Source organism: Netta rufina (genome assembly GCF_964035555.1).
Source record: "Netta rufina genome assembly, chromosome: 2".
Lineage (NCBI taxonomy): Eukaryota > Metazoa > Chordata > Aves > Anseriformes > Anatidae > Netta > Netta rufina.
Genome location: NC_140124.1, coordinates 111,750,608 through 111,772,077, shown reverse-complemented (window position 1 = coordinate 111,772,077; position 21,470 = coordinate 111,750,608). Strand labels below are relative to the sequence as shown.

At 33.8% G+C, this 21,470-nt stretch overlaps 1 protein-coding gene across 1 annotated transcript in view; it reads left to right on the top strand.

Annotated features, from left to right (window-relative positions):
- SNTG1 (syntrophin gamma 1) overlaps positions 1 to 21,470 on the top strand; it is a gene marked incomplete at both ends in the record, with an annotated part of 193,048 nt that overhangs the window by 109,797 nt on the left and 61,781 nt on the right. The window contains one exon of the mRNA XM_084281661.1: positions 7,452 to 7,490. Within this exon, the coding sequence (XP_084137787.1) occupies positions 7,452 to 7,490 (39 nt within the window). The remainder of the gene's footprint in view (positions 1 to 7,451; positions 7,491 to 21,470) is intronic.

Genomic DNA, 21,470 nt, shown 5'->3' with positions numbered 1-21,470 from the left:
CTTGTAACACAATTATCTTCTGTAAAGAAACTCAATAGCAATATTGTCATTAAGGTAATGCCGAAAATTTTATTTAGGAATAAGTGTTAAATATCTCAGGATTCAGTAAATCCATTCATCTGTTAAATAAAACGCTGTATTTACTTTTTAAGTAAAAGTAGTTGCAGTCCTGTTATTGGAACATCACAGACGTGTGAAGACTAGGTTTTGAGGTTTTTGTCTTTAGGGTTTCCACTGTATAGACATGTAATAGACAGAAATCTGATATTTCTTTGATTCATCTGTTACTGCTATGCTGCTAGAATTCAATGCATCAATGAGCCCTTCCTGATGAGGAAACAAATGAAAGAAATTTGATGGTATGCAAGTTTGGAATCATAGTTCAGATGGCCATTTTTTCTTTGATCGTGTTCTCACATACCAAAAATTGATAACATAATCTGGTATATTATTATGTACAATATACAATATAACTCTTTCTCTGCATCAATTCAAGACCTCTGTTCAGGATTTTGTGTAATCAACTGATTTGCGTGTTGTTGTGGTTTTTGTTTGTTTGTTTGTTTGTTTGTTGGGAGGGAGGAGTGTGGTGAGTGGGAAGGACATTTATGAGCCAACAAACCATCCTTTATGTATTGAAAAGTATTTATAAAATGTATGTATGGGCAGCTCACCAAAATATCTCTGTATATTTTATACCACTGGCTAATTCAAGGTCAGTCAGTACAAAAATTTAACCAGTAAGCATGTGCAACTGGGCTCTTTCCAGACAAGACCTCAAGACTCACTGGGGTCTTTTCTTCCTCTGTATAGATAGGATTCAAAGGAAATTTCTAGTTTCTAGATGGATTAAGGTGATCCATGAGAATTTTAAGTGCTAATCTTGACCCAGAACAAAGATCTGTATAGTACCATATCTGCTGATAGCAAAAATGTGGTTATATTTCTCTTCATTTTTCCAGCCAACAGCTATTTTGAGACTTCTGTTAGTCAGCTGGTATGGGGCTTGCTGAATCATGCCAACACTGATTTAATTATATTCTTTAAATGCATTTGATCTCTTTTAATCTTCTTCTTATTATTATTATTGAGTGTTTTGTTTTGTTTTGTTTTCTTTTAACATTTAATATATGTTGAAACATACATAATCTAGTCATATATATAATCATCTAGAAACCATAGCAAGAATGTTTCAGCCTATGGGGATCTATTTGAAAAGATTCTAAAACAGAGGTCATGTGTATGCGTTTACATTTTTCAATGGTCTAAACTGCTGAGATGACAAACTGACCTTGAATGGATATATTACTAATTAGATTATTAGATTCTACTGACTATTCTGGATAACAAGTCTAACCTTTACATAATATTCATATATTATTTTTCTTTCCTATAGGAATTTAGTGATGAGTTCATTCAGTCTGAGTGAATTTGCAGTCCAGCATATCTGGTCTTGAGAAAAATCTAAGTTAGTCATGAAAATTCTAGAGATCATAGCAGTGTTTCTAATGAATCTTCCTATCCCTTGAACCATTTAGCAGGTAAAATCTGATCAACAAGAAATAGAGAATGGCATCATCCCTGATAGGTCAGAAAGCAGACATACATGTAAATGCTGTAGTAAATCATTCCTACGCTCCCACATTTTCCAGAACACATTGAGAGTTCACTTGGCAGATTGTATACAATATGGATTTTCAGCTTTGGCTCTAAAAAAATTTTCAGCTCGTAAAACCAGCATGAGGTTCTACATTCAGCCCTTAGGCAGTTATACACCTATCTGAATCTATGCACTAAAGTATGATGTGTTTCATGTGAATTTTTGCATGCTTCTTTCAAATTTTCTCTAATTCCCTGCAGTTGTCAATGCATATATACTCTTGGATAACAAAGTTTCACCTTACCACAACTTACAGCTCACATTGAACAAACCAAAGCTTAGCAAGGACAAAAATAGCAAGGACTAACCAATTATCAGTTCCAAATGTTACTGTTATTTGCTCTTTCTTCCTCATCCATTAACATAAGATTATCACAGCATGGATTCATGTTTTTTCAAAAATGCTCCAATCTGTAATGATCTTGCTACCTGTTTGCAATCACTTAACATCCCACTGGTATGCACTCTATTGTTGCTTTAATACACGAGAAAGTTAAGAACTATTTAACGCATTTATGTTCTTGTCAAATTGTTAAATTTTAATTATCTCTTAATGAATATAAGTCAGCTGTTATGAAATACAAACAGTTGATGAAGAAGGCTCCAAAGTCTGAATTGTTTGGGGAAATCCAGATATAAGATGGGTATAAATTAAATAGTAAAGGATTATTTTTAATGGAAAATTTCTGGTAAGGGAGGATACCTGCAGTTACATGACATCTACACACTGCAAGCAAAAGATAGACCAAATCATGTAAAAGTATGGGAATATCTTAGCTACCATCTAAGTCAAGAAAATACTGAGCAGAAGCTGGTGCCCTCTCACTCCAAACATTGCCCTTCAGTGTTGGTCGTTCCAAATGTACCAAGAGAGAATGGTCTCTTGTCAATTGCTCTATCCTGAAAACAAACACCTACTGTATCATTGCTTCTTCAAGAGGCCCTTGTACCTCTGTACCTTGTACCTGAGACCCACACTGTCATTAAAGATATTTCCTAGTAGCTTATTAGACTTGCTGAGCCACTAATTTGCAATGTATTTTTTCAGAGAATGGGTTAAAAGCAAGCATAGTACACAGAGACTTTTCAAACAAACAAATGTTTCTATCTGAATTGTTGAGAAATGGAAAAACCTGGAATTGGTGCCCTTAACTATAAATCATACTGCCCTTAATAGTCTTTAGGGTGGAATATGCTCATCGAAGGGCACATTTCCTCATCATCTCATGAGGATCCTGTGATTACATTGGAATAGCAGATTTGATTAAAATAAATAGGTAAAAAGGTCGAACAGCCCCATAATAAATAGCAGTTTTGAAATTATACATGAAATGTATAATTCTTACGGGAACTGAAAGTAGTTATTGTAGTGCTATTTGCTCAAAGAAAGTCAGAAATAGTAGCTCTTGGAGGAATGAACAATTCAGTTTCAACTGAATGTGAAAGTTTAAAACCCAGTTTTGTCAGCTTAATCATGCCAGCAGGACAACAGAAATAAGGTACAAAGAAGATGATAGTATGGAGGGATATTCTGCTTCCTGCAGGGCTTCCTGCTTCTCTGGCGTGAAAGCAGTTAAAATTAAAATGAAATGAAATGAAATGAAATGAAATGAAATAAAATAAAATAAAATAAAATAAAATAAAATAAAATAAAATAAAATAAAATAAAATAATATAAAATAAAATAAAATAGCAAGCACATACACCTGAAGCCAAATCCTGCTCATCTGCTCACCCTGCTGAAGAGTGATGTCTCTTGTGCCCTTTATTTGTTTCTTCTGTGGAGCTGGCACAGCCATCATTGTGAAAAATATCCACCTGTGGCAACATCTAGTGCACGAATTATCTGAGTATGTCTGTGGTTCATTCTTGTCTTTGTCTGACTTCATATCATCTGCCTGTCCAGTAGTCTTTATGGCTATGATGTCCTAATGTATTTGCCCATCTGTGTTTTCAAAACATACATAGCCTGATGTGTTTGTCCTCCTATCCCAATCAATTATACTTCAAACCATTCTTCTAAGATACTCGCTGCTAACATTTCTTCTTTCATTTTTCATCTTTTATCAATAGCGCTTGCCTAGTTAATAGTCAGACACAGCATCCTGTGGACAGTTTGTTTTTGATCTCATCTTCCTCCTCAGAGGATTAGGTTATCACCAAATCCCAAACTACTTTGAGGGGGTTCTTAGAATTTTCTTCCTAATTGACATTCATGGAAATTGAACCCAAATAGAATTAAGTGCTCAGCCCCTGTTTTGCTGAACATAATGTAGACACAGGTATTTCTTGTTAGCTTAAATGCAGCTTTCATAATGCTTTCTGCATGGTTGTCTTCAGTTTTCAGAACAGAATTTGCTTACTGACTTCCTTTGTCTCTTTTTGTGCACCTCCTGAATTTTATTGCTCTGGTTAATCAGGTCTTTCTAATAGATGTTCTCAGAGTGCCTGCTTTCTCTCTCTTCCCCTTCCCCTTCCGCTTCCCCTTCCCCTTTCTCCTTTCTTCTCCTTCTTCTTCCTCTCCTCCCCTCCCCTTACCGTAGTATCTGCAGAGTGTTTTATTTCAAAATATGTGCATCTGTGTTTGAAGTGTATCATACCTGGTGTCCTTTGTTAGTCTTCTGGAGAAAACAAACATTATTCATGTGGCATTAGTTGCATAGCATTGTGTCCCGTTATTGTACCTGATAATTAATAGTTTTATTATGAGTTCAATAACATTATGGAAGACTGAAGGAACATTTGTCTTTTAGATAATCTATCTCAAGTAACAGAAAAAAATATATTTTTCACAAATTAAATCAAAAAACTTTACCTTTACATTTTGATTCCTAAGGATCTGTGGATCTGCATTATCTGTGGATTACATTTATTCAGTGGATTTTGTAACATGTTGGAAAGACCAATGTTGCTTAATGGTTTTCCTTCCATATTCTCAAGACAGTGTATCTCATAATCTTAAGATCAGTGACTTCTGCTATCTAATTTTAGAGCTTTTTTAGTTTTGATGGAATGACCAATATTTGTGTATGTGAATCAGTGCATGTTGTGGTTTAACCCATCAAACAGCTGAGCGCCACACAGCTGTTTGCTCACGCCTCACCCCATCAGTGGGACAGGAGAGGGAATATTTTTAATTTTAATTTTAATTTTAATTTTAATTTTAATTTTAATTTTAATTTTTAAGTAAAACTCTTAGGTTGAGATGAAGAAAGTTAATAGAACAGAAAGGGAAGGAAAGTATTAATTATGGTAAAGGAATATACAAAACAAGTGATGCATGATGTAATTGCTCCCACACACCCTAGACAACCACCCAACAACCCCAGTTTTATCGTTCAGCATGACACCCTGTGGTATAGGATATCCCTTTGGCCATCCTGGGCCAGCCATCCTGGCTGTGTCCCCTCCCAGCTCGTGGCACACCCCCAGCCTCCTCGCTGGCAGGGCAGCACCAGGAGCTGAAAAGTCCTTGGCTCTGTGTAAGCACTGCTCTGCAACAACTAAAACATTGGTGTGTTATCTGCATTATCCTCAATCTAAATCCAAAACGCAGCACTGTACCAACTACTAAGAAGAAAATTAACTCATCCCAGCCAAAACAAGGATGTTACATGATAAGCAGTTAAGGGATTTCTCAAACTAATCAGACTTTATAATTCTTACTTCCAGGTAGAACTGAACTGTTGTAATGAATTTTGTAAATTTTATCATACTTTAAAATAATGTGTTACAATAAATCCTCACAGTAGTACCTGAAAGATAAACATGATTGTTTTAATTCATCAAAGCAACAAGAGTTAAAACAGCTAGGCAATGCAGGTGTCTAGATTGTACTTTAAGAAATGAGATGGAAATCCATGAATGAGAAAATGATGTTTGGATCATGCAGTTAGATTTCGTAGGAGTATTTAAAGTCCACAGAGACTCCTGATGTTCTTAATTTCTATTAAAAAATGAAGTCCTTATATATGAATTAAAAATAAATATTATCAAAGTATTTCATATGTACCTGTCTTGCCACTTAAGACATTTTCAGTATTTTGTTAAGAATAGTAAAATCTTGTTTTCTTGGCCATGTTCTTTCATAACTCAAATTTTTCACAGGCTGTAGCCTGGCTTAAAGTAGAGGGAAATCCACAGTTTTGACAAGGATTTTAATAGTACCTACTAGCACAAACAGGGATTTATCATGCTGGAGTATTTCATGCCAAATTTAGAAATAAATCCCCAAAATCTTGAACCCTCTGTATTTACGTAAATAATAATAAAGTTTTTCATCTATATTTTCTTTTGAGAAATTTTGTAAGATGGTATCTGCTGAAGTGTGTATTCATTTTATTTTAATGCATTGTCCATGGAGTGCCATAGCTCCCCAGATCCTTTCCTTTATATGTTAAGGAAAGGAGGAAACTGAAGCTGATGCACATGCTTGAAGGGAAGGTGGAAATGTTCTTATGACACTTTTAATTCAGGGTGCATTTGAAAACCAACTGAAATTGCTTGCCAGCATATTCTTGACAGTGAGAATTATCCTTGAATAGCCAAACTGTGGGATGTCAGTGACTTAAAGACTTGCTTATTATTTGCATAAAGAATGCAAAGAGGTTACCACTGTAATAAATATTCTGTTTTTAAGTATGCAAAACATGGTGTAATTCACAACTCTGCATATAGTTATTCAGAGGTGAAATTATAAACACCAAATAAAGTTCAATAGGCATTCTTCTAAGATGAATTCTAAGAAGATCTTCTAATCCTAAAAGCATTGTTCTTCCTACCTTTAGCTGAAGCAGTGTAAATGTTACATTGTGGTATCAGGGCATGGTTGGCTACACGACTGAATCATTGTTGACAAGGTCTTTATTTATTTATTTATTTATTTATTTATTTTCTCATTAACCCATAGCTAGAAAAGCAATTGTGAAAAGTTGACATAAGGGAGCAGAAAAAAATAGAGATAAGTATCTGTCATGAATGCAGATAGTAGATATGCTAGGTTTGCTCAAAGGATTTCAAGGCTTATTTTTAAAACACAGATAATATGTTTGTTTCTGATACTAATGGCAGGAATGTGTATGTTCCACACCTAATTCTCCTTGTGTTGAACAGTTTTGAGTCAGGTAGCTGGCAATGTTTATTTAGAGGGAGTCAGTGATCTGCAGGGCTAAAATACAAACTCCTTATGAATCTTCCATCTCAGACTGGGTTACTGTTTACATTTTACCTAGTGATATTGCTTAATGTTTTTATATTACTTGAACAATTACCAAAACTAAATTTGCACACCTGATTCTGCATCTAGGTTAGTAGGATAGACTATGTGATGTTTCAAAGGTTATTCCAGCCCAATTTTTCATCATTCTCTACGGAACGGTATTTTCTTAAAGCATGATGACTTAGTGAATGGTAGTAAATTGATCTGAATTACTTTTATACTTAAATAATCTAGTTTACATTAGAGCTTCTAGACAGAAAATGGAAAAATAGGTAGTGTTGTACAATTCAGGAATATTTTTGTAAATATTCTCCTTTCCTATATTCTGAAAACGCAAAATAAACTACACAGTGACTCATTATTATTATTATTATTATTATTATTATTTTTATTATTATTATTATTATTATTATTATTATGTCTCATTATTCACTATGGTTTTCATTCTTATACTGTAGAGGACTTTACACAGTTTGGAAGGAAGTATCTGATATGTCTTTAAAACCTAATTTTTATTTTTATTTTTCTTCTAGTGGTTGAGATCTTAATCTATTTCTTCTTTCACTTTTATAGATTAAAAAAATCAACAGGAATTTTCCAGTAAACCAGCAGGTAAGAAAAATAAAATTTGGGGTACTTTATTTCATAATTTTTATTTCATCTGTACTTAACTGTGTAATAGCTGTGCATTATTTTAGCTCAAGTGTTCTAGGTAGGTGTTTTTTAGATAGTACCTTGCTGCCTCAGAATATATGTATATAATATATATATATAACATATAGAATATATAACATAACATAACATAACATAACATAACATAACATAGCATAACATAGCATAATATAGCATAATATAATATAATATAATATAATATAAATATATTTTATACACACACACACACATATATTTATTTTTTTCCTAAAGTCAATATGAACTGGAATGTTTGGTAAAAGTAAGATCATGCCTAATCTTTTCAAGTTGAAAAAAATAAAAGTTTAATGCACATAAGTTTGATGCACATATATTTATACTCATTTTCTTCAGATTGCATCTTACCTATTTTATTATAAAAGCAGGACTGTGAGTCTTATACTTAAGAGAGTTAGCCATTATTAATCAGTGTTCTTCTGAAATTTTTAAAATGTATGAAGTCTTTTGTCTAATGAAAGCATAAAAATGAATATTTATCCAGTGTTATGGAGCAGGTAGTAGGAAAATCTGGGGACAAACTACGTCATCTGATTGTCTCCAAGATCATCCATTGGCACTCTCATGTTACTGGAAGGCATTGCAATGCCTTGAGAAAGGTTTCTTGGGACAAAGAAATAGAGCTTTTTTCTTTTGAGAAATCAGATTTATTGTTTTAATTTTTTTTTTTAAAGTAAGTAAACCTACAGACAGCTCAAAGTTGAAAGACAGAAAGACTTCAAAGTTTAAAGTTGAAAGACTACTGTTCTGAGGTTGTAGTTGCTAGAGGCCATAGTAAGAATGGGCAACAGTCACATCTCCTTGATAGGATCAGCATATATTTTACAAAACCATATAAACAAAGCACAGATAAAAAATGTCACGTTAAAGCTGAGTACGCTGTAAAGTGATCAAAGACTCATTTGGAACATAGTCCCATACCACAGTAAAGCCATTAAGTGTACTGTGCAAATCAGCAGTTGAAAATGTGACTGTTTTGTGGTGGGGTACTTATAACAAAGTAAGTTTAATAAAGTAATTTTAATAAATTAGACCAATTAATTAAGTTTAAGTTTGTGTTTTGTGTCACAACTGTTGCATAACGGGTGTTTCATTTTAAGAAACTTAAAATAACGGGAAATGGAGAACTCTGATTTATCCAGAGGAATAAATTGCTTCCATGTACAAGAAAAATATGTACAGCACTGAGATGCAGACTTGACTTCAAGAAGACACGTTTGAGGAATAAAAGTGCTTTGTCTCTCTTACACCACATCTTTAGACAGTCGACATTATATCTGAGTTACACATCTCTGGTCCAACTTTATTAATCTGGAATTTTGCCAAATCTAACTCAGAAGGCAGGGGTAGACATTATTGTTTTATTTGTTTCTTTCTCCACAAATCATAACAAATGAATAATAATAATAGCTATAGCAAATATTTTTATGAGTATGTATAAATAAAGTCAGAATAAATTACTTAATTACATAATAAACAATTAGGTGTTTTTGTTTGCTCTTGATTTTCAGTACTTCATCTGCACTACAATCACTTAGATTTTTAGAAAAAATTATCTCATCCTTGCCTCCTGGTGTCACCAAGGGGAAGTTTTTTGCTGCATTCAGAAATCAAAATTAACAATTGCAATTGCGCGTTTTCAGAACAGTTCATATAACATTGTCTGATGGCAGTGGCAAAGAAGTGTTCCTATCTCAAAGGAAGGACAAAATTTCTAGTAAACAAAAAAGTTAATATTTCACTGTTCTGATTTACTCTGAATTTATTTCCTTGCTTTTATTACTATAAAAATGACAACAAAAATATAAATAACTGCTATAATATTCGGCCAAGCTATCATTAATTCAGAAATATCTGCTGGTTTTGAACTCTTGACATGTATGGTCAGTAAAGCATTCAATTCCTTTTCATTAGAATTCCAAAAGAAAGCAAAAATAACTCTTGCCTTGAGTAGCTTGTTGGTCATGTTATCTGCGAGAGGCAGCCTGTAATTAATGTGTTCTTTTCTCATCAGCATCAATCACTATCTTTGAAAGGAATTACTGTGGACCATTTCAAGGAAGTCAGCCAAAGTATTAAACTGAGAAGAGGAAGGCAGATTAGGATGTAAGGTCTCACTGTCCATCAAATACTAGAAAAGGAAAAGGCTTACTGATCCATGAATATCTTGAAATTTTAGGGAACATTTGTTTCAAAAGCAGACTTCTTTACTCCTTTTTGGATTTACCTTAAGTAAAGTATTTTTGTTGTTGTTGTTGTTTTGTTTTGTCTTTTTATTATTATTATTATTATTTTTAAATATAACTGCTTTTTGAGGTAGGAAATAAATGAGGAGACACTTCTGAGAAGAGTCACAAAAAATTACACAGATATAAGGTTAATTTCTGTCTTCTGTTATGCAGCAGGCATTAATATGATATGCAGGAAAGGAATGCATTTTTCTTTGTTACATTATCATATCATTTATTTGAATATTGAATTATCACCTTGAATTTTGTTATTGACATTTATTTTAATTAAATATTTTTCTCTTAGGAATTCGAATAGCTATTTTTAACTTGTTTCTGCAAGCTCATCGTGAAATTGAACTCAAGCTGATCTGGTTATGATTTTACTACCATATTTTTCCTTACAGGAAAGTATAATATAGTTTGAATAAAAATATGTATTTTATATAAAATTATTTATATATCCATATAATCTAAGATAATTAGTGAAAGTTGCAAGCATATTACCTTTTTTTTAGTACACCTGATGCATCTCGTTCAATAAGATGCAGTAATTAGACAAACTTTGACAGATAGTTTCTACGCATCTGTAGTGAAAATAATAAAGTCAGTTTATTGAGAATCATCTATTGACTAAGCATTTTTAGAATTCTATATTTAATGAGTACAAGTGGAAAAGGATGGTTTGATCATGCGTCTTTTCATTTCTTCCTTAGTAATAATATTTCTCCAGTATATTTTCAATTTCTTCACTGTATATATTAAAGATAGATTCTTGGTAAATAAAAATAAATTTCATTATTTAACTTTTTCTTTCAAATATCCTCCTTTGATAAATGCTCATCTACTAAGGGGAATAATATAGTTCTCACTTCTAGATATTACTATTATCTAAAAAACTTGTAAATGTCTTGATTTTACGCTTGCATCTATCTAAGCAAGTTTTTCCATAGAGTTTACCATCATTTATGTAAGTATCTCTCTATATATTTGGATTTTAATTAATTGTTAAAGGTAAAAGAGGGAAGGCGGTTGTCAAATTAGGGTCAAGGAACTGATCCTATCAGAATTCCTTTGTGAATATAGTCATGATTTAGAGAAGAACTTAGCACAGGCATCAATTGGCATTACATTGCAGAAACAAATGAACCTGCATGGGTGTGGAAGTTACTCTGACAGTGTTATCTAAATGTTTCAAATGAAAGATAAGATATATTTATGGGAAATCAAAAGTTCAAAGATGATGAACACCAATAAGAAAGTAAAAAGTCCATGGACAGCATGAAGTATTTAGAAGTTCTGAGAATGGTGCTAATAGGTTTAATAGTGGTGGAAAGATTATGCAAAAGATGATGGAAGAGTACCACAAAATGTTGTTCAAGAAGACTGTGAGAAAAGAGAGAAATAAACTTTCCCCTTGCCTGAGCTGATATTGGTGAAACAAACACTTCAAGGTAGTAAAAAATTAAAAAGTCAGCAACATTTCGGAATCAAGTATAGTTTCCTCCATGTGTGGGCTACATATAGAACCTAAGTATAGAATATCTAACAGAAAACCTGAAATTAATTGAGAAAAAAAGTTTTTTTAATAATCTGACACTGAAAACAATGCATCTGGGAGGCAGTAATACCAGACACAGGTACAGACCAGGAGAGAAGTGTCTGGGGAGCAGCTCAGCAGAAAGCAACCTGGGGGTGCTGGCAGGCTCAACACGAGCCAGTAATGTGCCCTGGCAGCCAAAAGGGCAAACTGTATTTTGTGATGCCTTAAACATGGCCTACTGGTCAAAAGAGGTGATTCTTCCACTATATTTAGTGTTGGTGTGATCTTACCTTGAATATTGTGTGCAGTTCTGGGCTCCACAATATTAAAAAGGATGTTAAGGTACTTGAAACATCTGGAGATGGGCAACAGAACTGGTAAAAGGGCTGGCAGACATGTTCTCTGTGGAGAAGTTGGGGTTGCTTGGATAGTCCAGTTTGGAGAAAACGAGGCCAAAAGGCAACTCCACTGCTCCCTGCAGCTTCCCAAGGAGGGGAAGCAGAGGGAGGTGCCGGCCTCTGCTCCCTGGGAACCGATGACAAGATGCTAGAAACGACATAGAGCTGTGCCAGGGGAGGGTCAGACGGCATGAGGAAAAATGTCTTTACCATGAGGGTGGTCAAACACTGTTGCAGGCTTCCTAGAGAGGTGGTTGATGCGTCATGCCTGTCAATGTTCAAAAGTTCTCATAAATATGCTTTAACTTTTGGTTAGTCCTGAAGAGGTCAGGCAGTTGGACTTGGATGATCTTTGTAGGTCCCTTCCAAATTAACTATTCTATTTTTCTCTTTCTGTTTAAAATTATGTATTTTCAATAGACAAAATTTCCATGATACCAAACAGAAATGCATAAGGACCTCTGAGCAGAGAGGCATGATATTTCAGGGTTTCATCCAGAGGTTTCTTTATTTGATCAGCCAAGATGGAACAGGAAATGTAGGTTTGTTTCCTCTTCTTGGAGCTCATCACCAGTGTTACACTGAGTACAGCAAATGTCAGCTCCTGTGAGAGCCATCATCAGGCAGGGGGGTTCTGAAAGACAGCATCAATTTTCCTGCAAAGCCTTTCCAAATGGCAGGAAAATACACTGTACCTCAGCAGAGCATGTACTTCACTACCTAATTTCTTTTCATTTTGCAGTCTTTACATTAGCCACTGTGAGTTTGTGAATATTCTGGTGTCAGCTGAAAATCTACTTGGTAGCTTCTAGAAAAATCAGCGTTAGATAGCCCTTCTTACAAAATCTTCTGATTCTTCTTAGTGTAGGAAACCAAATGTATTGCCTCCAACTACTGGAGACTTTTCTACACTTATAACTCTCATTTACATATCATAATACATCTCTTTTAGATATGCAGTGCAATTTTGTGTTTAGAATTAAAACTTAGTTCTTACCTTGATTTCACCTCCTCCTGCACCCACACGTAGTTTATTAAATTGCAGTTGGGGAAGTCTGAACTTTCTGATTCCACTTTATCTTATTTTACTCAGTAAACTAGCAGTACAAAGCAAATTCGGTCCCTGGCAAAAACAGGGAACTGATTTTCTACTTTTCTGGCTTCTGGTTATGTTCACATACATGTTGACAAATGCAATAAATAGCCTCTTGCTTCTGTACTACAGAGAAAAGAGTCAAGCCTCAAGGTTTAAAGATAATCAAAGAATCTGCACAAAATGGTTCTCTTCTGTGGTATTACAAGTACACGATGTTAGGAAATGCCTACAATTAATATAAATAGAACTGCTATATTCTTTTATTTCTCATATCTTTTCCATTATACTATTGAAAGTTTAGGTCTGCTATCTCTTTCAAGAGCTGAGCATTAACCTGACACAGTATCTGAATCTCTATGTTTTTAATAGGCTAATTTCCATAGCTGCTGAAAATTCCACCTGTGATTCAAGCATACTGGTTAAACTGACAGCATTAACTACCAAAAAAAAAATAAATAAATACCAGCTTCATGGGGGAAATAAAAGAATATAATTTTAATAAAATGATGTTTCATAAAATCCTGTTTTTGAAAATTTATCTACTTTTGCTCTATGTCAAAGACAGCAAAAATGGTATAGCACTTAAGGAGGCATATAAACAGAGCAGACGCGTGCATCTTCATGCAACCTTTAGCTTTCTCTTCTCAAGGTTACCAAATGCTGTAGGCATTACTTTCAAGAGAAGAGCAAAGAACAGTTTACTTCCCTGCATGCTGTCTAAAATGGGTGTTTTATTTTCCAAGAAAGGACAAGTATCCTAATACTAGGAGTGCATTGGTATTCGATGTGTGTATTGCAATTTTTTCCACAGTGGAGAACACGTTATCAAAACAAGAAGAATTCCTGCCCATCTCTCATTGGTTCAAAGGTTCAAAAAACTATTTTCTATGGTTCTTTTTCTAATGCAGCTGTTGATGTACAACAGTGTTGATTCACATTATCACCACTGCTTTTCTCAGCCACAAAGATTGTTCTGCTCATTCTCACATTTCCCTCTTGGATCTGTAACATTGATTTTGTTATTCTACTTCAACAGGGACTGCAGGCCATCTCCTGCCTCAGCTCAGTGCATTCATGCCATGAACATTACATCTCAACATGAACATATTATGTCCATGCATAATGAAATGAAATACAATGCAATATAATGAATATATTTCATTAAATACATGAAATACAATGTTCATGCTATGAACATGCTATGAACATTGTATCTCAACAGATCTGCTTCCAAATTCTCCTTTGCTATGCAAAGGGTAGTACAGTTGCTGTAAGAAAGAAAGAGGTCTTTCCTGAGACACCACTGCAGTCCAGTCAGTCTCTCAACCCTGATAGAAAGCTTTACATATGGAACAGGGATAGGAATATCTTAGCAGAACGATGTATATAAACTTCCTTTATCCATGCTGCATCTCTTATCTTTATTATGACGAATTCAAAAATTATTACCCTCCGTTTGTCATCAAGGATGACCTCACAGAAAAAGGATAAAGGGGGAAAAAATATAGTCCTTAAGTAAGACATGATTTCTTTTCTATCCACAGACATCATAAGTATTTTTGAAAGATTTGTCTTGTCTCCACAGAAGATGAGGTATTCTCATTAAGTAATCTTAATTTTTAAAAGAATCTTTCCCTCTAGAATTTCCCTATGTTTATGAGAAAATAATTGGTAGCTGTCCTTGGCAAAGTTAACAGTTTATGAGAATCCATGCAGCTTTAGTACTTCAAGATATTACTTCGGAACTAATATCTTAGCCTATTTCATAGATTTTTATTCTTTACTGAGCAGTGTTTCAAGCTCCACAACTGTATTTAATTCAGTTTTAAAACAATGTTTAAGTTTTAAAAGTTTTAAAACATTAAGTTTTAAAACATAATTAACTGATGCCGCATTAAGGCAAGAAACTGGATTATAGCTGTACATGTCACATTCTGCAGTACTCGGCTTTTCTGAATCCCAGTGTTTTGCAGCATATGTATGTTCTCACTGATTTTCATAAATACAGATGGTTATACCCATTTTCTCTTACTTTTGATATCATTTAATAAAAAGAAATACATGCAGTGCTATCAGATCAGCTATGTAATACCATTTTATATTCTGGCTTAATAAGCTACTGCTCAGCTTGATTAAAGTTATGCAGTTAGAACAGTCTCATTTAAAATCACTTCTAAAAACTCTGCTCACTGAGTTTGTTTAATAAAACCTAACATTTGAAAGCTTTATGAAGGAGAATACACACAAATGTCATGGTAGCTGGTTTGCCTGTCACTCAAGCCAGTGTCCTTTGCTGCAGATGAGTTACATCTTTATTCCACTTCAAAAGGCGAATGGCATTGCTCAGAAGGACAGATCAACAACAGAACAACATCTGTTCTGTTGATAAACATCTGTATGAAACATACTCCATATATTTAATTATTTTTATTGTGGTGGAATGGCCTCTGAGATGACATTGCTATTGTATTAATATTTTTAAATTGGAATGATTAAACAGAATGTTCTACTGGAAGGTGACATGCTATCAAAGAAAAATGTATCAATAGTACTTTAAGGATAGTAGGTATGTTCCCTTTCATTGGTGTTTTGGTGGTATGTTTCACATGACGTTTGAATTAATCATTTTACAGTATGCCATTACTGCATTTCTTCAGTCTCCACTTTGCATATCTTGACTGACAGTGAACTTTCACGTCCTATGGTACATCTGCTCTATCACAATCTGTTGTCACAGTAAGGATTTGATCAGGTTTATTTTGAAGGAAAATCTGTAAAATGAAGCTTCTATTGTTAAATGTTTATAGAAACACACAGGGGGAACTGAGTTCCTGCTGTTAAATTAGGCAGAAGTACACAATAGGGTGTAAATTGTGCTGTGCTAATTTTCCACATTGAATTGTCAGCCATTTATGGCACTTGGCATGGATTATTACTCCATAGCTTAAACCTGTGAAAGGCTTATGTTGCTTGTTAATACTAATTGGACTTTCTGTAAAGTAAAAGGAAATAGATATATAAAAATATGTGTTGTTTGGTTGATAGGAAATAGTTATCACAATTCTTTAATTGTGCTAGATGCTTTTGAGACATTTTCTATTATAAAAACTGTGCTTCCTTTGGTCAGTAAAGGATTTTTCTTTCCTTTATATTGTAGTTCAGAGTAGCTGTTGAGCTTCAGGATGTAAGCTCTAAAAGGACAATATGCACCACAGTTACACAGTTTTTAGGTTGAGGAAACCTACATGTTGACTTTTGAGAGGAAGGTCAGACTGCTTCTCAAAGATAGTGGGTTACCTGATGAGCTAGATAATATTCACGTTGTGAGTCACTTGATGAAGTTACTGGATAGCAGTGCTTATATCCTGGGGCTGCATACCCTATAGCTCTTGAGATGGTGGAAGTAATTTGAACACCTGCTGGAAAATTTGATGATAGAAAAGAATGATAAGATCAAGTTCTTATTTAAATCTCAAACTACAAGTCTCAAGCTGTGTATCAAATTATTTCTGCATATCCAGCAAATTCACTTTTGCCTCAAGTATAGAATTCATCCTAATTTACTCTTACATATTTTATTATTTTTCCCCCTCCTTTTTTTTTTTTTTTTTTTTTTTTTTCCTCCTCTCTCTGTTATATTAATGTTACTCCCTGAAAAGTCTTTTCAGTAAGGGTAAATTTTGAATTTTGCCTGACAATATTTAATGTTAGATCTGTGTTCAGATTTTAGTTAATATTGGGAAAACTGTACTTTATTCTCAAATAAAGGCTTATATAAGACAGGAGAATTAAGGAAATCTAAATGCCTTTCTCTGTTATAGGCATTTAAAATCTAGTGATGTAATAGACATGTCCTACAACTACACAAGTGGATTCCTAAATTGAAAAGGTAAACATTTATTGTCTAGTTCTGGAAGAAATGTTATTAGATATTATAAGCATATTTAAGTGATTTAGATATTGTAAATATTTAAGTGATTAATAATCTACCCTTTATTAATTAAGGGTAGATTAATAGAGATGACTGCAGAGAAGTAATGGGATACTTGCTTTAACTTTGGTTCCTAGAGAACCATTGAGATAAAATCCAACCAGCAGGAGTGTAGAGCTGCGTTAGGATTCAAATATTTGAATGCTCACACAAAGACTTTTTCTAAAAAACTGAATGAGAGTTCCTGCTCTAAATAAGTAGATAGATAAATAGATAAATAAATACATGCATACACTTTACAAAATAATATGTTTATGTCTCTTTTTGGAGTGACAGCTGTGGTTTAAAACTATTGAACCAAGTAGACAGCTCAATCTACTGCTTTACAGATTAAGGAATTCTTACAGGATCATTCACCTTGCATTGTAAACTCCTCTCAGATATAGATTCAGGCTCTTTCTGATCCCACAAGTCTTGCATATCTTTCTGCAAGATATGCATATCTATCTGTCATAGATTCAACAGGAGCCTCAAGCTTTAGCTTGGAGTTTTAGTTCGGTGATGAAAGATACAGCTGTGATGCATTGACTTTGTCAGCTCTATGATTGCTAGGTTTCCATGAAAGTGTATGCCCTTTTGCCCTTTAGCTGCTACTTTTTACAATAATATAAAAAAAATCAAAATAATATCAAAAAACATCAATAATATCAAAAATATCATATTTTATTTTTTTTTAGTAACCTTGATCCTGCTTGTACACATCCAGGGTTTTTCTCAATCAGACATCATCCTAGCAGATTTAGGCAATGGATTCATTACTTCCTTGTTTGTCATTAACACAGAAGAATATCTGCACTTTTGCTGAGGAGCATAACTGTGTATTTAGGGCAAAGTCAGACAGTGAGAAACCACTCAGTTTAAACAGAAACTGAAGACATTGCTTTTGTTGCGTCATTTTATTTCAATATTCTATTTACATGCACAACATACATTTAAATTCTGCTTTAAGTCTCTAAAAATATTTGTATCTGATATTTGGCTACTGAAGAAGTTGGATCTGTAAATTAAGTACGATAGTGAAAGGGATTCCTGCAATTTATAAAATTTACAAAAGACAGAGTTTTTTTGTTTGTTTGGTTGGTTGGTTGTTTTTTGTTGTTGTTGTTGTTGTTTGTTTGTTTGTTTGTTTGTTTGTTTTGTGTGTGTGATGGATATTTATAATGTCTAAAACTGGCAATATAATTAGTAAATGTTAAAACAAGAAAGAACCATTTAAAATTCTAATAGAATAGATATTTGCATCTTTTTCTTGTATTTTATTGTTGGATGGGACTTTTAGTCACTATCCAAACAGTCCACCAAAGCAAGAGGACAGAAAGCGACTTTAAGCATCCTTGTTTAGAAATAGGTGCATTCAGTGATGGGCATGGGCTGCACCTCTCTGCTGTCTTACAATGTCCTGAAAGATTGTAACAAACTCAGAAACAGTGAAAGTAACAAAAAAGGAGAAGTCAAGTCACTATATCCATAAAAGATATAGGTCATATTTTCTTTAAACTCATACTCAGAAATACTGGGTATAGGAAAAACTCTTTGTTTTCTTTAACCTCACCCTAATATTCCTCAACCTAATATGGACTTAATACCTATGTCTTATCAGATACAAATTTGTTCTTTCTGACCATTTTGGAATTTTCATTGGAGCCTAAGGATAGAAATAAATACAGTGCAATCATTTATTGTAGTGTCTCTTTTATTATCTCAAACAAGTTTAAATTTTCCCAAGAATAACATTAATTTTGTAGATTAGAATGATGGTGATCAGTAAACCAATACAAGCATTACTCATTGGGGAATTGTATCATCTAAATAAATTAATTGGAATCAATGAAGCATATACTTTCACTGTTGATCTTCTACTGAAGGAGCACATGGGACTCAAAAAGCTTAAAGAAAGTATTTCTAATTAAAGTTTATTTCAAGGGGAGAGGTGAATACACATTTCATTGTTTTTCATTCACTAATTTCATCTCTACACTGATGATCTGTGCTTCCTTTCTTACCTTGTGATGGTATCATACCCTGTGAAAATAAAACTATTTAATCTCCTGAATTTCTAAGAATAGTGTATAAACAGAATTCTGTGGAACATAGACAGTTATTAATCTTCCCTTTTCATTGCAATAATATTCCATGGTACCAGAGATACAGTTGCCACTTGAATTTCAGAAAAGAGCTGATGCATAAAGTAGTGCAAAACAATTGACAATGTCATTGATTTGGAATGCAGAAACATCCCTTAGAAATTCATGATAGGTGTTCTTAACACCTTGGTGTGTTCTTTTAAACAGTTACAGTACCTGGTAAGGAGGCACTGTTTAGCAAACAATACATGGTTGTTATATGTTTAGCATATAAGAGAAGTTTTGGTTTCAATTTTATAATTTTGGGGAAAATAACTTGCTAAGTCCATATTATTTTATGACACAGCAAATAGAAGTTTACTAACAGCAAATATGCTGTTCTCAGAAGCTGATGACTGAAGCATATATTTATTTACTTTTAACATTTTTCTTGTTGGAATATCCTACTGCTGCTGAATTTAGAACCCCCAAAAAAGTGCATCTTTCCTTTAAAAAGAAAATTGTTATGAAAATTGTGTGGATCTGGAGAGGCAAAAGTGCCTGAAGCAGTAGATAGGCAATGTTGGGTCTGGGAACCTTCACAAAGTCCCAGGCAGGTGTCTGGCATCTTCCAATTCTCTGATTAATGGCTCTGTTGTCATGTGAGTTGCTAAATGAATCTCTATCCAACTGACATTTTCAGCGTACTCCAAAGTCCATCACTATCATGACACAATTTGCAATTTCTATGCTGCTTTATTTCAAATATACAGTTGGAAGTCACTCTGTTTCCCATTATTGTAACAGCCTATTGTAAAATAAGCTATTGAAAGGTATCACCCCTTTGCTGAAAAAGAATTAAGTGCAACAAGAGTTCAATAAATGTGAACACTTACTCCCTTCCAGAAGCCATGGGCATATAGCCTATCGGAGATCCTTCAGGATAGCCTAAGTTCACTTTAAACAGCAGAGCACCAGACTGATTAAACCAAGCTTTATTCTAACAAAAGAAGAAAAAAGAATAAATTCTTGATAAAAAATTAAGTTATGAAGAGAAGCATGAAAACAGTATTATGTAAAATCTATTGAATATCATGTTCTTGATCTAATCATCCCCTAAGGTTTTCCTCAGCTTCCAAAGGAGGGATTTTAAAAGTCATTTCCCTCTACCTTACTGTCTTTTAAAATGGGAGCGCATTCTGGTTCTCTTTCTCAATCCAGTTGTACTTGGATATAGATGTTTGTAAATTAATATTTTAAAGTAGTCCAGAATAGCCCCACTTCTATTTCTTTCTTAGTAATAATTTAGGAAGATTCTTACTTAAGGATGTGTAAGAATGCAAGTTACATGTTATTACTTTAGTCCTTTACATGCCAGCTTTTCCATTCTGGTTGGAAAGTCAATAGAGTTACAATTACTTCCTACCTTTATTTTGCATATGGCATTATTAAACTTTTCTGAGGTTCACCATAATTTATAAGTTTGAAGGAAAAGGCTAAATACTTGACATGGAAGGCTAAATACTTGACATGGTTGGTTTCTACAGACTGTATGTAGTATACAGTTACATATGGATACACATATGTGAGCACTGTGATATTTATCAACTCTGTTTTCATCTGACTTATAAACTTCTCTTTCCCTTTCTTCTCAGTCTCATCAGGAACCTTCAAAAAACATAGCCATTTTGCACCCTGTTAACAACTGAGAAGGGATCATAAGATTCATCTTTCATGTCTTGTGTTCTGCTTATGAGCAAAAATAGAATCCTGCTGTCTCCACTCAGAAGGCTGCCTTACTTGAAAGCAGACTATACTAAAAATTCCTCCTCAGAATGCATTTTTATGTTGAAGGTCTGTAGTGAGAGGTTTGATACACTGCCCTATTGAAGATGAAGGTTGATGTAAAATGGGTAGGTTTAGAGAATCCTGGACTGCTACAAATGGATTATCAAATGTGAACTACTACATTTTTATGTGGCACCCTGTGTACCACTGAGGAATAGCACAGCATTGTAATAAAAGTAACACTGAAGATGTTACTAAGAATACTAAGTCATGAGTACTCTGTAGCAGATCCCAAGACTGATGACCGCTTTGATATTAAAGATTATTAATGATAGAATGATAGAATAACGTAAGTTGGATTAGTTATTGTAGGTTATCTGCTCAGAAACCTTGAAACCTTGCTCAAAGTATCGTCAATATAAATTATGTTGCTCAGGACTTTGTCTAGTCAATTTCTGGGTATCTTTAAGAATGGAGAGTTCATAACATTTCTCACTAAGAGAAACAATTCAAACTTTTCTGTAGTTTTAAAACCAAAAGACATCTAAGCTACTTTGATATGTATTTTCTTCCGCATAATACCACAAGGTAGACATACAGAATAAATGCCTTTCCGTAGACCTAGCAAGGTACATACTGTGGTTTTCATTTGCAGGTTATTTATTTGTTTTTATAAAAATTGATTCATTTATTTTTCAGGCTGCTGTAGTTGAAGGTTCAAACCCTAAAAATAGGTGAAAGAAAAAAGCAGTGACTCATAATGTTGTCTCTATTTAG